The following is an 11,927-nucleotide window of genomic DNA, read 5'->3' as shown; positions in this document are numbered from 1 at the left end:
AAAATACCTCTCAAAATGACAATAAAAAACATGCTTCAAAAAGAAGTTAATCTGCCAGGTGTCCGGCATATAAATGGTATGAAAAACTTAAAATTATATGCATTCATTTTCAAATCCTCAAACTCCACCAATCTGTCATCCTTTTTGACAGAATGAGATATTTCATGACTTCACTGGCAGATTATCCTGAGATAGGAGATCATATTGCCAAGATACTGGCCACAGTCTGCATACAAAACTTTTTAAAGCTTTCAGTTAAGGTACATCCTCATTTAGCTCCAAGTTTTAATAGAATATGTCTGTCTGAACAGCTTTTCATGTTGAAACATCACTGGAAATATCACAACTTATTCTTTTCAGGCAACCAACACAAGGTAGTATTAAACTAGGTGTTCCAATCAGTGAAGTTTTAACAACTACACAGATTAAAGCAGTGAAGTCACTTAAGTTGGATTAATGGAAGTATAATATGTACAAAAAAAAAAAAAGAAGTGCAAAATGAGCCACACCCTTACATGCAAAAGGCACACCAAACAAATTAGATGGGGTTAGAGAGTCATAAGTGACAAACAAAACATGCAACACACTTAACTTGCAGGAACAAAAAAAGTGTTGATGAAGCAAAATGAATTTGTTTCAAAATGATCATTTGTAAGACTGGTAACAGTAACATCTTGTGATGTGTAATGTTTACCATCTTTTTCCTCATAAATGTTAAATTTAACTGTGTTCAATACTCCACTTCTCTGAGACACATGCAAAAGATTGTCAGTCCTTAAATTCAGGAAAATGAATTCCCCTCTTGGCTACGACCCCAAAATTAAGAGGACTTCTTTAAAGTCTTTGATTGGGAGAAATATCCAGAATGGTGAAAATGTCGTCTAAAGTTCGCTGAGCACTTTCACTCTTTTTTTTTCCTTTTTTTTTTTTTTTTTTAGAAAATGAAAATAACCATCAAAAATGCACATTCACACATTGGCAGTCAGAGTCTACTTGCTGATTCGTTGCCTGAGGAGACCTCCTAGGCAGCTGAAGATAGCTGACTGCCGATGTTGGCCATGATGCTGTGAATCCAAAGGTCCCTGTCCTCTAATTCCGTGTCCACAAGGTAAACTGTCAACCGGCGCTCCCACAGCTCACCTTTGACCTCCAACATCTCCTGCACACTCTCCACCTGGGCCACCAGCGCTCGCTTCTCCACATGGTTTCTGAACAACATGGAGGCCTCCTCTGACCACTGGTGCTGAGTCACACCTGGAAGACGAACAAGGCGAGAAACAACTGGTGTGTGGACAGATAAGGAGCTGAAGGTCAGAGTATCAGTAATCAGACTGATGGCACAAGCTGCTCCACTTTGTCTTATCAAGGCTCATTAAGACTCATCAAGGAAACAATCATTAGTTGGAGTCAACCAACCCAATAAACTTCACAGTAATAGATCACGAAAACAAGCTTGGAATGAGCAATTGACCCAACACAGAAGCATCCAGTGATTGCTTGCATTAAATTAGGATATTTTCCTCAATATTAAGAAATTCATATCTAAAAAAGTAACACAAGTGTGCTTTTAGAGTAACCAGACTTTTAACCTGAGGGCAGAAAAGTCAATACTTAATATCGATACATAATTAAGATTGGCAGACACCTTGAAGTACAAATTCATGGCAATATTCCTCACATACAAACAATGTTACTTGAATTCCCCTAAAACCTGTACTGCCGCAGAAAGACAATCACGATCGAACTCACCTGCCAGTTGTGCAGTGATGGCCTGGAAGGGCAGCTGTCTGAACTCCTCTATCAGGGGCCTGATGAGATTACTGTGGACCAGCTCATGTTTGCCGTGGTCCAGCTCGTAGACAGACACCAACCCAGTGGCCAGAATCCCCTTCACCTGAACCCGGTACCAACTAGGCAGAGACAGGTATCAATTGAGTCATCAACCATCATGAGTTTAAAGGAAGATGTTACTACAACAACATAATGTCTGTGATGGAGGAACACGACGAGTCTGACGTAGATGATTTTCACTTTAGGGACTGAGCACACTCTTCGAACACACTCTTTTCAGCATCCACATGTGTACTGACTACAAATCAGGTTTGCATGAGGCAAAAACAAATGAGATCACCTACTTCTTGTGTATTCTGGCAGCATAAATATCTCCTTTCTGGATGTGTGTGGTTGTGTTGGTCTTCGACATCTGGTTATAATAGAGGATCATCTCCCCCATCAACACCATCAGTTTATGCAAGTCCTGCCATGGCTGCAGTACAAAGTAACCAGGATGACAGGCCGCTGGCACAAACACATCCATGTTCTGACCAGGCTGAAAGAAGAGGAGGAGGAAGTGTATACTACAATAAGGTTTTAGTGCTTATTTGTTTCTGAAGGTATTCTAAGGTATTCTACAGTAAAAATGCATGTCCCAGAGTCAATGCTTATTTGACAAACTGTAAAACGTGCTTTACATTGCTTGTCTATACAAGCATGAAAGCTATACATGAACACTTGAAGCAGAGTTAAATTCAATTACCTAGACTGTGGAAACCTGCAACAGTCTAATTTGTCCTAGCATGTAAATAATGAACCCATACATTGATCCCATACATTGATATAGCTGATATCACAGATTTCCCAAGCCTAACACCTCTCTCTCTCTCTCTCTCTCTCTCTCTCTCTCTCTCTCTCTCTCTCTCTCTCTCTCTCTCTTTGGGTGTGCATGAGAGCATCACTGGCCAATCACAAAATGTAATAAATACTGGGAAACACTGGCTTACAACCTACTGCCACAAAAAAAATAAGTGCCAGTTAGTGTCTGCTGACAAAAAGTTAATTTGTGACAGGCTACCAAAACTGTTACCAAAAAAAAGAAAAGATGAATCATAAAATCATAACTATGATGACAGTAGCTTGGAGACAATCCATGACCTACCATACATGATTTACATCTATTCCCCACACATGCCAAGTTAACCCCCAGAAAGAATTTGCCCCTCTCCACACACCTGGGGGAGCTCCAGTAGGGGAGGCATCGGAAGTGGCTGTTTCCCAGGTTTAGTTGTCGTATCTGGGAGAGACAAGTCCTCGGCTCTCTGACAAGGCTGGGTTGAGGTCTTAACAACAGGATTTGGGACTGAGCTGCTCAGAGTCAACTTCTCCACTAGAACACTGAGACCTAGGCACAACACAGTTCAGTACAACAGAAATCAAAAACAATGAGAAAACGTCTCACTGTCCTGTTACCTTGATTTTGGAGACAAACAAAAAGGAACGAAGTCTTTGTTTAGTAATACCTGCATCCACGCTTCTGTTTCTGTTGGTGATTGTGGTGTTGTTCTTTGTTGTGAATTTCTGCCACAAATCTGACTGAGCCAGCTGATGGTTGATGCTCTTGTCCAGGTCCTGGGTGCCAGCACCGATGAAGAGGTACATATAGACCAGCCAGTCTCCTTTGTGCTGGTCTAATTTCAGTATCTAAAATGGGAGAAGACAGGTAGAAAAAAAAAAACAAATACACAAACATTTGTTTGGCCAACATGATAACTGATAACATGAGTTCATCTAAGCTACAGCCTGTAAAAAAGCATGTCTGTCAGGGAGTCCTTTAAGGCCTCATTTGTAAGGTTTATTTACACAGTCTGTACACCGTGTGCTACCTTCATTTTGCAGTCTTCAGAGCCCAGGACAGTCTCCTTTACCCACAGCACAGCCTCTGGACTCCAGTCTCCCTCTGGAATTTTGAGGTCGGCCAGACAACATTTGATAGCCTGGAGAGATCAAAAACTAAACACCATTAGCATCTTTAGAAACAAGGTCTGTTGATATGCTTTGCTGATTGAGCTTTTACATACTATAAACAGTTCAGGGGAATGGATGCTACTCTAGCCATTGAGGACCAGGTGTACACTACTGGTCAAAAGTACACCTCATTCAGTGTTGGAACAGACTGTTATTACAGCCTCTGATGCATTATCAGGACGCTGCTGTACTGCAGGAAGCAGTACTGTATATTGTTATCAGAATGGTGAGAAGGACACAAGTGTAAAAGGAAAACAAGCTGGCTGGTCAGAGGTTCATCCCACAGCAAGATAATGCTGATAAACCAGCCAACCAACAGACACAAGTGAAAACATAACCTCCTCGGTGTCAGACCACACTGAGACACTACTCTTTGTAAATTTCAGGTTGACCAGTGGTTTATACCACCCTTAGACAAACATACAAAACCAACTGACCTGTGGAGGGATGATGGTGAAGTCTTTGAGGAAAAGAGGTGGGATCTCTCGGAGATCAGTCACCTCTACAGTTGCTGGGATGCCCAGGTCAATGTAGAGGATCTCCATCACTCTGTTGCTGTACATATTAGTGATCTGAAAGGAACAGTGCATGAGTGGGTGCCCAAGAGATAACCTTAGCCTGTATGATAAAGAAAGCTTAAGCTTGTCAAGGAAATACAGTTTTATGATTCTGATCTTACCTCCACTCTGGACCACTTTCCTTTGTAGCGGGCTAAACAGAACTTGCCACTGAAGGGTCTGGACACCAAGGACTCAGATGTCATCTGTGTCAATTACAATGACACACTTATGAAAGCGAGAAAAACTGGGGTTGGATATGACAACAAATGCAGCAGGATACCAAAACCAGTCACAGCATTGGCTGGGGAGAGTTCAAAGTCATTGTTCCAAGACTAAGTGGACGGCCGAAAAAAGATCAAGGAGGACATTCTTAAACAATAAGATCACCCTCAAGAGATCTGGATCTAAAGTGATGTATAGTTAGAAAACCAACACCTGATGACCTGGAATGTCAGAAATTTATTTGGGAGCCAAACTACTGAGAGCTTCTACGTACTTTGACACAGATTTTATATTATGTCGGGAGCCAGTGAAGTCATTTAAAGTACTGCAGCCATAAATTCACTGCATTGCATTAGGAGTCAGAGGGATGGCTCGAACTGTTAAATAGTCACACCGCAGTCAGGTATCTCAGCTGCTTTTCACCAGCAATCGACAGTAAAGTAGCTTTTTGACATCAGAGGTTGGGATGTGGGTTCAACTGCAACATGTTCAAAAGGTTTCAGAGGTGTGTGACATCAGTATTGTGTTGGTGAGTCAGTGTGGGTTTACTCTTGGTCTAAATGTTTGGATAAAGTCATCCACGCTTTTATCACATCCCATCTCAGTGACTGTAAAATCTTGTTTTTCTGCCTCAGTCTGCCACACTGTTAAGAGCTAGGGCAAATCTGAGTACCGTAAAGTTTCGTCTACCTGGGAGATGAAGAAGGCCTCTATTTTTTCCAGTAACTTCCTGAGTCTTGCTGTTCCTCTGGAGGGCAGCTGGCAGTAGATGATGCCATCTGCACAGACATCTGTGACACACACGTCCTGGTAGGTAACATTTACCTACAGGCAACAGAAAGAGCGATGTTAAATAGTACGGGGGTGAGACTGACAACACACAATTATGTGTCACTTAGGGCAGACAAGTTGCTGGTTTAATTCCAAATAGGTGAAAACCTGCAGAGTTCTTATAACACATGACTGGCCTCCATAGGACAAGACTGACTAATATGAGAACGGTACAATAGCGCCACTCTCTGGCAACTCTGGTAAAAATATAAAAGCTTCCCCCTGACTGCTATTTAACACACAGAACCTCGCTCCCCTAAAATGGGGACTTGGTCTCTTTAATCTCACTACACGTGTGATTAACCCCACCAAACTTACAATCAAAGGGTTGTTCATGGTCACATCCTGCAGAGTCTTGAGGCAGGTGGAGTTAATATTGAGGTCTTCATCCTGGGAAGTGTCGTACAGCACTACTACAGGCATCTCAGTTTGTTGACACGGCTCTAATGTCTCCATCAGCAGGATCTTTCCAACTGCCAACTTGTGCAGGGAGGACAGGACCAATGGATGGGAGCTGAAAGTCTCTAAACCTGACAAGGGAAAGATAAAGAAAAAACGGGAAGAAGAAATGCAGGGCTATTAATATACACTGGCCAATGTAAAAATTTTGCGCTTCATTTACAGAAAGAGTTCTGCTGTGGTATCTCTAGGCTTTCGCCAACATCAGATGAGTAAAAACTAAAGTGTTAAGACGTTTCCTCATCTTTTATTTACCTGCGAGTCTAACATTAGTAGCCTGGAAGGGCAGACAGAGGAAATCCTGGTGCAGCTCCAGCAAATTCCTCCCACTTGTCTCCACAGAAAAGCCATAGTCAACGTAGTATACCTGGCAGGAAGACGGACATACAACAGCTCTTTTTCTGCACTGACCCATGCTTGACAACTAACCACAGTCAACTAACTCGATGAAATACCTTGACCTTGTCAGGGGGCGTAACCTCCATGACCTGAGCTCTGGCCAGCTCGTCTCCATCCTCTCCCCTGACTGCTACCATCTGACCAACAGCAGGGTTGGACAGAGGATTGTGGGTGGAGCCTTGGCTGTAGAAGGAGGACATTGCATCCTCCATGGCCTCCTGGGCATTGGAGTAGTTCTTACCTACATACCTGAAGAGTCAGACCAATATGTCCAAGTATACTGCTTTAATCAATGATGAACATGTCACCTACATCATTCAGAAAAGTACATACTTTGCATGATAATATGAATAATCTGTGTCGTACCTTATAGTAACAGCGTTGCTGCTCTTAACATCAGTAATCAGCACGGAGGGATACTGCTCTGAGGGAAGCGCCAGACAGGGAGGAACCACGGGGCTCAGGACCTCAAGACCAGAGGGAAGGGGATGAATTCTGCACTGCTGGTTATCTTGGATGTCTGTGGATTCCTCGTCTGTTCTGCTGGAGTTATACAGGATGGCCTGACCACAGGGAAATACAAAGATGACAGACACATCAACAGATACAAATATTTTCAAGGCAAACAGGTAAGCAGTAAGGATGCCCCTGAGCTGACTGGAGAATTAAAGGTGACAGAAGAGGAGAAATCACTATTACAACAGTTGTAAAACAATAGCTGCTTTCTCCACACCACTTATCACTCAGCAACTCATCACTTGTATGAGAGCAAGTTTCATTAGTCACCACCAAGAGAGTGAGTGTTAACTGTGAGGATAAAAAAAAAAAAAATCTTCCACAGCGAACTCCAGAACTGTTGATGACTTCCTTAACTGCACTGTGTTAACTCTGGTCCACACAGTGCCACCTCATTCACTTACCTTCTTCTTGTCATGTGGCAAGGGGTACTCCACGGTACATATATCCAGCAAAAGAGACACGTTGTCCAGAACATGTTCGGGGAATGGCGCCTTGTATGTGTCCATGAACAGTTTAGGCAAAGCATGGGCCCAAAGACCGTGACTGTACTTGGACAGAAGCTCCTTTATTCTCTGACGCACCTCAGCTGACACAGTGACAGCAGAAGACTTTGAGAAAGAGGTAGAATCAGAGGTAGGGGAAAAGGTGACCTTCAAAAGGGGTAAAATGTCAGGGCCAGGTTGAAGGGAGGAAGCTACTGAAGAAGAATTAGCTGATGGAGGGCAAGACCAGGTAGGGGCTAAGGGCCGAGAGTTTTGGTTGTGGTTTTTCATGTTCAAATTATGATTGTCTTTAGATCTACCATTGGCATCAACTGCAAGACTGGTACATGGGGGCAGCTGAGGAGCAAGAGCTGGGTTGTGGACAGGGCTGCGCAGCGTGACTGAGGACATCAGCTTACCTAAAGAGGCATCAACAGCTTGTGGAGGAAAAATGAAAGTGGGCTTAGCCAAGGGGCTTTTGGGGGAAACTCTAGGTTTAGGAAGAGGGGAAGAGAAGAGAGGGGTAAAGAGGTCTTTAGGTGCTGAGGAACGTGAAGAAATTAGTGTGGTGCTAGCAGCTGAATTGGTGGGTGATGCTGGAGGGGAGTTGTTGGTAATACTTCCATGGACGTTAGAGGGCTGGGGCAGCACAGGAGGGTAGACAAGCCTGTCAACTCGGTTGGTGCTGGAAGGCTGCTCCACCTGAGAAGGCCAGATGAGCAAGAGACAGGGAGAGGAGGACAAAATTTTTATTCCCGTGTAGATAAAATGGAAGGAATTAAACTATGACGAATAAAACTATTCAACACACTCTCCAGACAAATTTTGTGAGACAAAAAAAATGTTTTAATAAAAAAATCTGATGGAACCTCTGATTTCATTTCCCCAGTAGGAAATGATTTAATTTCAAAGTATTACAGTTTTCACTTTTTAAAATATAAAACAATATAAAATGAAAAAGGAAAGTACCTCATCAAAGACAACCGAGGTGGTCATTGTAGTTACAAACCCAAAAAGCATGTTGATGTGTGTGATTTTATATGTACAAGTTACTGTCTCACCATACAGATGCCTGTCCACTTCTCCAGGTCTGTGAGCACTTGAGGGTGGAGCTTCTGAATGAACATTTGACTGTAAACCTCTGATAATTTTGACATCCACAGTCCACTGCTGTACTTCTCCAGAAGCTGAGTTATTCTGCTCTGCACCAGCTCCACATCATATAGACCAGACTGCAAGGAGAGATGTGACGATTCATCACTACAAGCATGTCCCTACAGTTTAGATTTTCTTTTTTTTAAATAAACCACAAAAACAGAAAAACTACGTACAAAATAAACCTATTAACACAGCTGATGGAAAACGTCTGCTACAACATACCTGAATGAGGTGGGGCTATAGACAAACAAAGAATTTAAATATCAAACAAACAAATTTTCTTCTTACAATTTTCTTTTTAATTTCAGGAAGGCGATTACATTATAAAAAGAAACATAAAAAGAAAGTTTGTGAGTGTTCATCTAACATTTGAATTGAATGGAGCTCCTGGCTGTCAGATCCTTAAGACAGTTCCTAGGCTGTGAAGTAATTTCCAGTAGAAATGAGACACATAAAGCACAGAGACAAGTTTTGCTGTACCTGAGACTGGTTGTGTCTGGAGGCTTGTTCAGGAGGCTTCTCTGTGAGAAATAGGTAACAGGAAGAGAGAAATGCTAACAGATTCTGATATGACGTAAAGAGCCTGCAGCAGACTGATTTTGCTGGCTGTTAGTTTATCTGATTTCCATATTTCAACTTATGATTGTTTTGGCAGTGTTGTCAAATGTTGACATTAGACACTGCTCTGCTATTATTTCCCCAGCGACATGTGTAAAACATCCCAGCTGTGTCTTTTACTCCCCTTTGGAAAAATCTGTTCTAACAGTGACTGGGGAATTTGACAACTAAGTTGATCTATTTTATCATTATCAAGGCCAATGAAGACTTTTTCTAATCAACCGCTATTGGCTTTGTAAAGCCTGATCAATATCTGATCCTTTGTTTAACGTGATCCCAGGCCAGTCAGGTGTCAAAAAGCCCCACTGCAGTGAGATGCAGTCTATACAGTTCAGTGGTGAAGTATGTTGCATTTGGCTTTATTCACTTTAATGAAGATTAAAGATGAAAATGTCATTCAGAATACATTTTCCAAAAACAAAGTCAGCTTGGTGTAGATGAAGTGACATTACTGGAAGCCTTGTTTCGTTTTAAGACTCAAAATACACAAATAATAGTGAAATAAATGAGGATGCAAACCAAGGGGGTCCTGCATACCTTTAGCCTTCTGGCAGTTTGTCAAACTCTTCTGTTTCCTGTTGGGAACATGCCAGTCTTTTAAGGATATTCTGCTTTTCATAGTGACACTGCCATTCAATACAAACATCCTAGTGGAGTTCTAGATACAAGAATAAGCCAATACAGGTTTGTCCACATGTGTATGTTTACCTGTCAGACCTGACACATTGTTTCACAACTGGTTGTGGAGCCGGCTGTCTGTGTTCAACAGGTGTGATGGAGCTTAACCTTTGGTCCAGCTGCCTAATATGTGGACAGAACACAGGCAAAAACTTTGGTTTGTTAGTCTCCTAAATGCACTTAAGACAAAGCAAACAGGAAATAATAAATCAAACATGATTCTCCATAGACGGAACTACAAGAAATTCTGGGCTCGTTTAGGTCATTTTCTTGAAGACAATGTTGTCCAACCAAGTTTTAAGTGTAGCCACTGCTCATCATTTCTTGACAAAAACTGCAACGCAGATATTGTCTACCTGTAGTCTCCTGACGCACTGAAGCCTCTGTAGCCACCATGGGATCGAGAACGATTTACTGGCCAGTTTGAGGCACCAGCAGCTGAGGGCTGGCGAAGAGAGGATCTTGGCCGCACTGAATGTGTGGAAAGGGGGATAATACTTCAGGCTTTTTAAAATTTGTTGTTGCCCTCTTATTATAAAAAGCCATCAAAGAGATCGGACCCTGATTTAAGAAACAGAGTTGGGTTTTTTTTTTTCCAACAAGTTTTAACAAGTGTCTCCTACCATTGAGCATGTAGGGATTGGAAGGTTTGAATCTCATCCTGCAGTTGACAACTTGAGAGCGACCAGACTTCTTGGAGCTTCTCTGTTTGGCCACAAGCTCAGCAATGTGGGCCGTCTCTTGACACACTGCAGCAAAGCATTTCAACTGCAGAGCAGTTTCACTGTTACACTTACAGACACATGCATTACATGCATTACCTTTTGACTGCCTTAGGCTGACCTAAGGCAGTATAAAGTAAAAAAATGCAAAAACATTAGTCACACCAAGTTAGACTAAATAAATAAACTACTTGGTTAGCCAATGGCTTTTAATCAAGGTAAATAATAAAAGTAGCCCTTCTCACCTCACCCATGCGGTACTCCATCCGAACCACGGAGGGGATACTTTTGAGATAGTCCTCCAGATTTGAGTAGCCCAGCTTCTTCAGCGGGATGCTCTCTCCGCACAGTGACTGGTACTCTGACTGGAGGCTGTTAATAGCCACACCAGTCTTGCTGGACTGAAGTACAGACCGCAGCATTTTCTTGATAGACTCACTGTCCGACATCCTGCCAAGTAAACACAAATAGAAACAACAGAAAAATTTAAAAAATATATAAAAATCATCTGGGTTAGAAATGCACAAGTACATCAGAAACACACCAAGGACTAACTGGCTTGATCAATCAAAAGGCAATGAGTGCTGTAATTTTTACCCCGTCATTAGGTTGTGTTGTATTTAAATCCCAACCTTTTCAGAGCTAGATTTCTCATGGCTTTTGAAAATACCAAGAGACAAAACCAATATGACAACCAGTAAAGTGCTTCCACATTGTATAAAAAATTGGGGATTTCAGGAATTTAAATGTCTAAAGGGAGACTCTTGTAACTCTGGGACACTATGCTTGGTGAGATGGACGTCTGACATTGAAAAACGTGTTTTCAGCACCAGTTATTTTAAAAAAAATTATTATATCACGGCGTCCTCAGGAATAAACTCTGGATGTGGGCCTCCTGAAATTTTAATTTAATTCTATTTGGTGGAGAGTAGTACTGCCTCAATCTGGATTTCAGAATTTCAAACAACACACCCATGAGTTCAGGCAGTAATGTAAGATTTAACATGAGACGCAATTAACTGCGTCTAAAAGTTGCCTCAGGTTTTGTGGGTCTAGTTTTCCACATGATATTATACTGGCCTCAAACCTCGGGGGTCCACTGTCGGAGACAACAGGACCTGTTCGACAAAGGGGTCCACCCGCTAAACTGATTGTTGGATGGTTAAGGAATGAACAACGTGGGCGTTGGCTAACGGCTAGCTGTTAGCGCATGGTGGTTCGTTTGCCACTTAGCGAAAAAATAAAGTTAGCCCTTTTCGACCAGCTGTTGACTTTATACGAAGTGACCAGAATTACTCGCAACAAGCAACCGTGGAATTTTATACACATTACGAAACATCCTCGTTTAAATTACCTGTAACTTTAGCTAGTCCGCCAAACTGTCCTCAGTCTTCTTTCGCCAAACTCAAACTCAGGAGTACGTTCACGCCCACAAGTTCAAAAGGTCACTGCCAGTTAGTCCGTTGTTTTAGTCTGAA

General features: G+C 42.2%; 1 protein-coding gene across 1 annotated transcript; it reads right to left on the bottom strand.

Annotated features, from left to right (window-relative positions):
* Positions 1-1,021: 1,021 nt before the first annotated feature.
* On the bottom strand, positions 1,022-11,864 carry tdrd7a (tudor domain containing 7 a). Its single transcript, XM_041036419.1, has 23 exons — positions 11,804-11,864; positions 10,695-10,899; positions 10,351-10,495; positions 10,084-10,198; positions 9,758-9,850; positions 9,587-9,624; positions 8,912-8,952; positions 8,335-8,505; positions 7,594-7,975; positions 7,193-7,530; positions 6,639-6,835; positions 6,329-6,521; positions 6,129-6,240; positions 5,733-5,944; positions 5,274-5,408; positions 4,481-4,564; positions 4,239-4,373; positions 3,660-3,770; positions 3,297-3,477; positions 3,009-3,178; positions 2,136-2,329; positions 1,750-1,910; positions 1,022-1,254 (listed from the first exon to the last, which is right to left on the bottom strand). The coding sequence occupies exons 2-23, from the start codon at positions 10,896-10,898 to the stop codon at positions 1,022-1,024; spliced, it is 3,645 nt and encodes a 1,214-aa protein (XP_040892353.1). The 5' UTR covers position 10,899; positions 11,804-11,864.
* Positions 11,865-11,927: the final 63 nt, after the last annotated feature.

This window comes from Toxotes jaculatrix, chromosome 4 (genome assembly GCF_017976425.1).
Source record: "Toxotes jaculatrix isolate fToxJac2 chromosome 4, fToxJac2.pri, whole genome shotgun sequence".
NCBI lineage: Eukaryota > Metazoa > Chordata > Actinopteri > Toxotidae > Toxotes > Toxotes jaculatrix.
This window is presented reverse-complemented; position numbering and strand designations above follow the sequence as displayed.

What these genes read in the sequence shown, in the direction of transcription:
- tdrd7a (XM_041036419.1), bottom strand. Translation starts at nt 10,898, where the DNA reads ATGTCGGACAGTGAGTCTATCAAGAAAATGCTGCGGTCTGTACTTCAG. An exon ending in TGGAGTACCGCATGGGTGAG is followed by an intron (nt 10,496 to 10,694) that starts GTGAGAAGGGCT and finishes ACTGCTCTGCAG; the next exon opens with TTGAAATGCTTTGCTGCAGT. An exon ending in CTGAAGACTGCAAAATGAAG is followed by an intron (nt 3,478 to 3,659) that starts GTAGCACACGGT and finishes CTCCCATTTTAG; the next exon opens with ATACTGAAATTAGACCAGCA.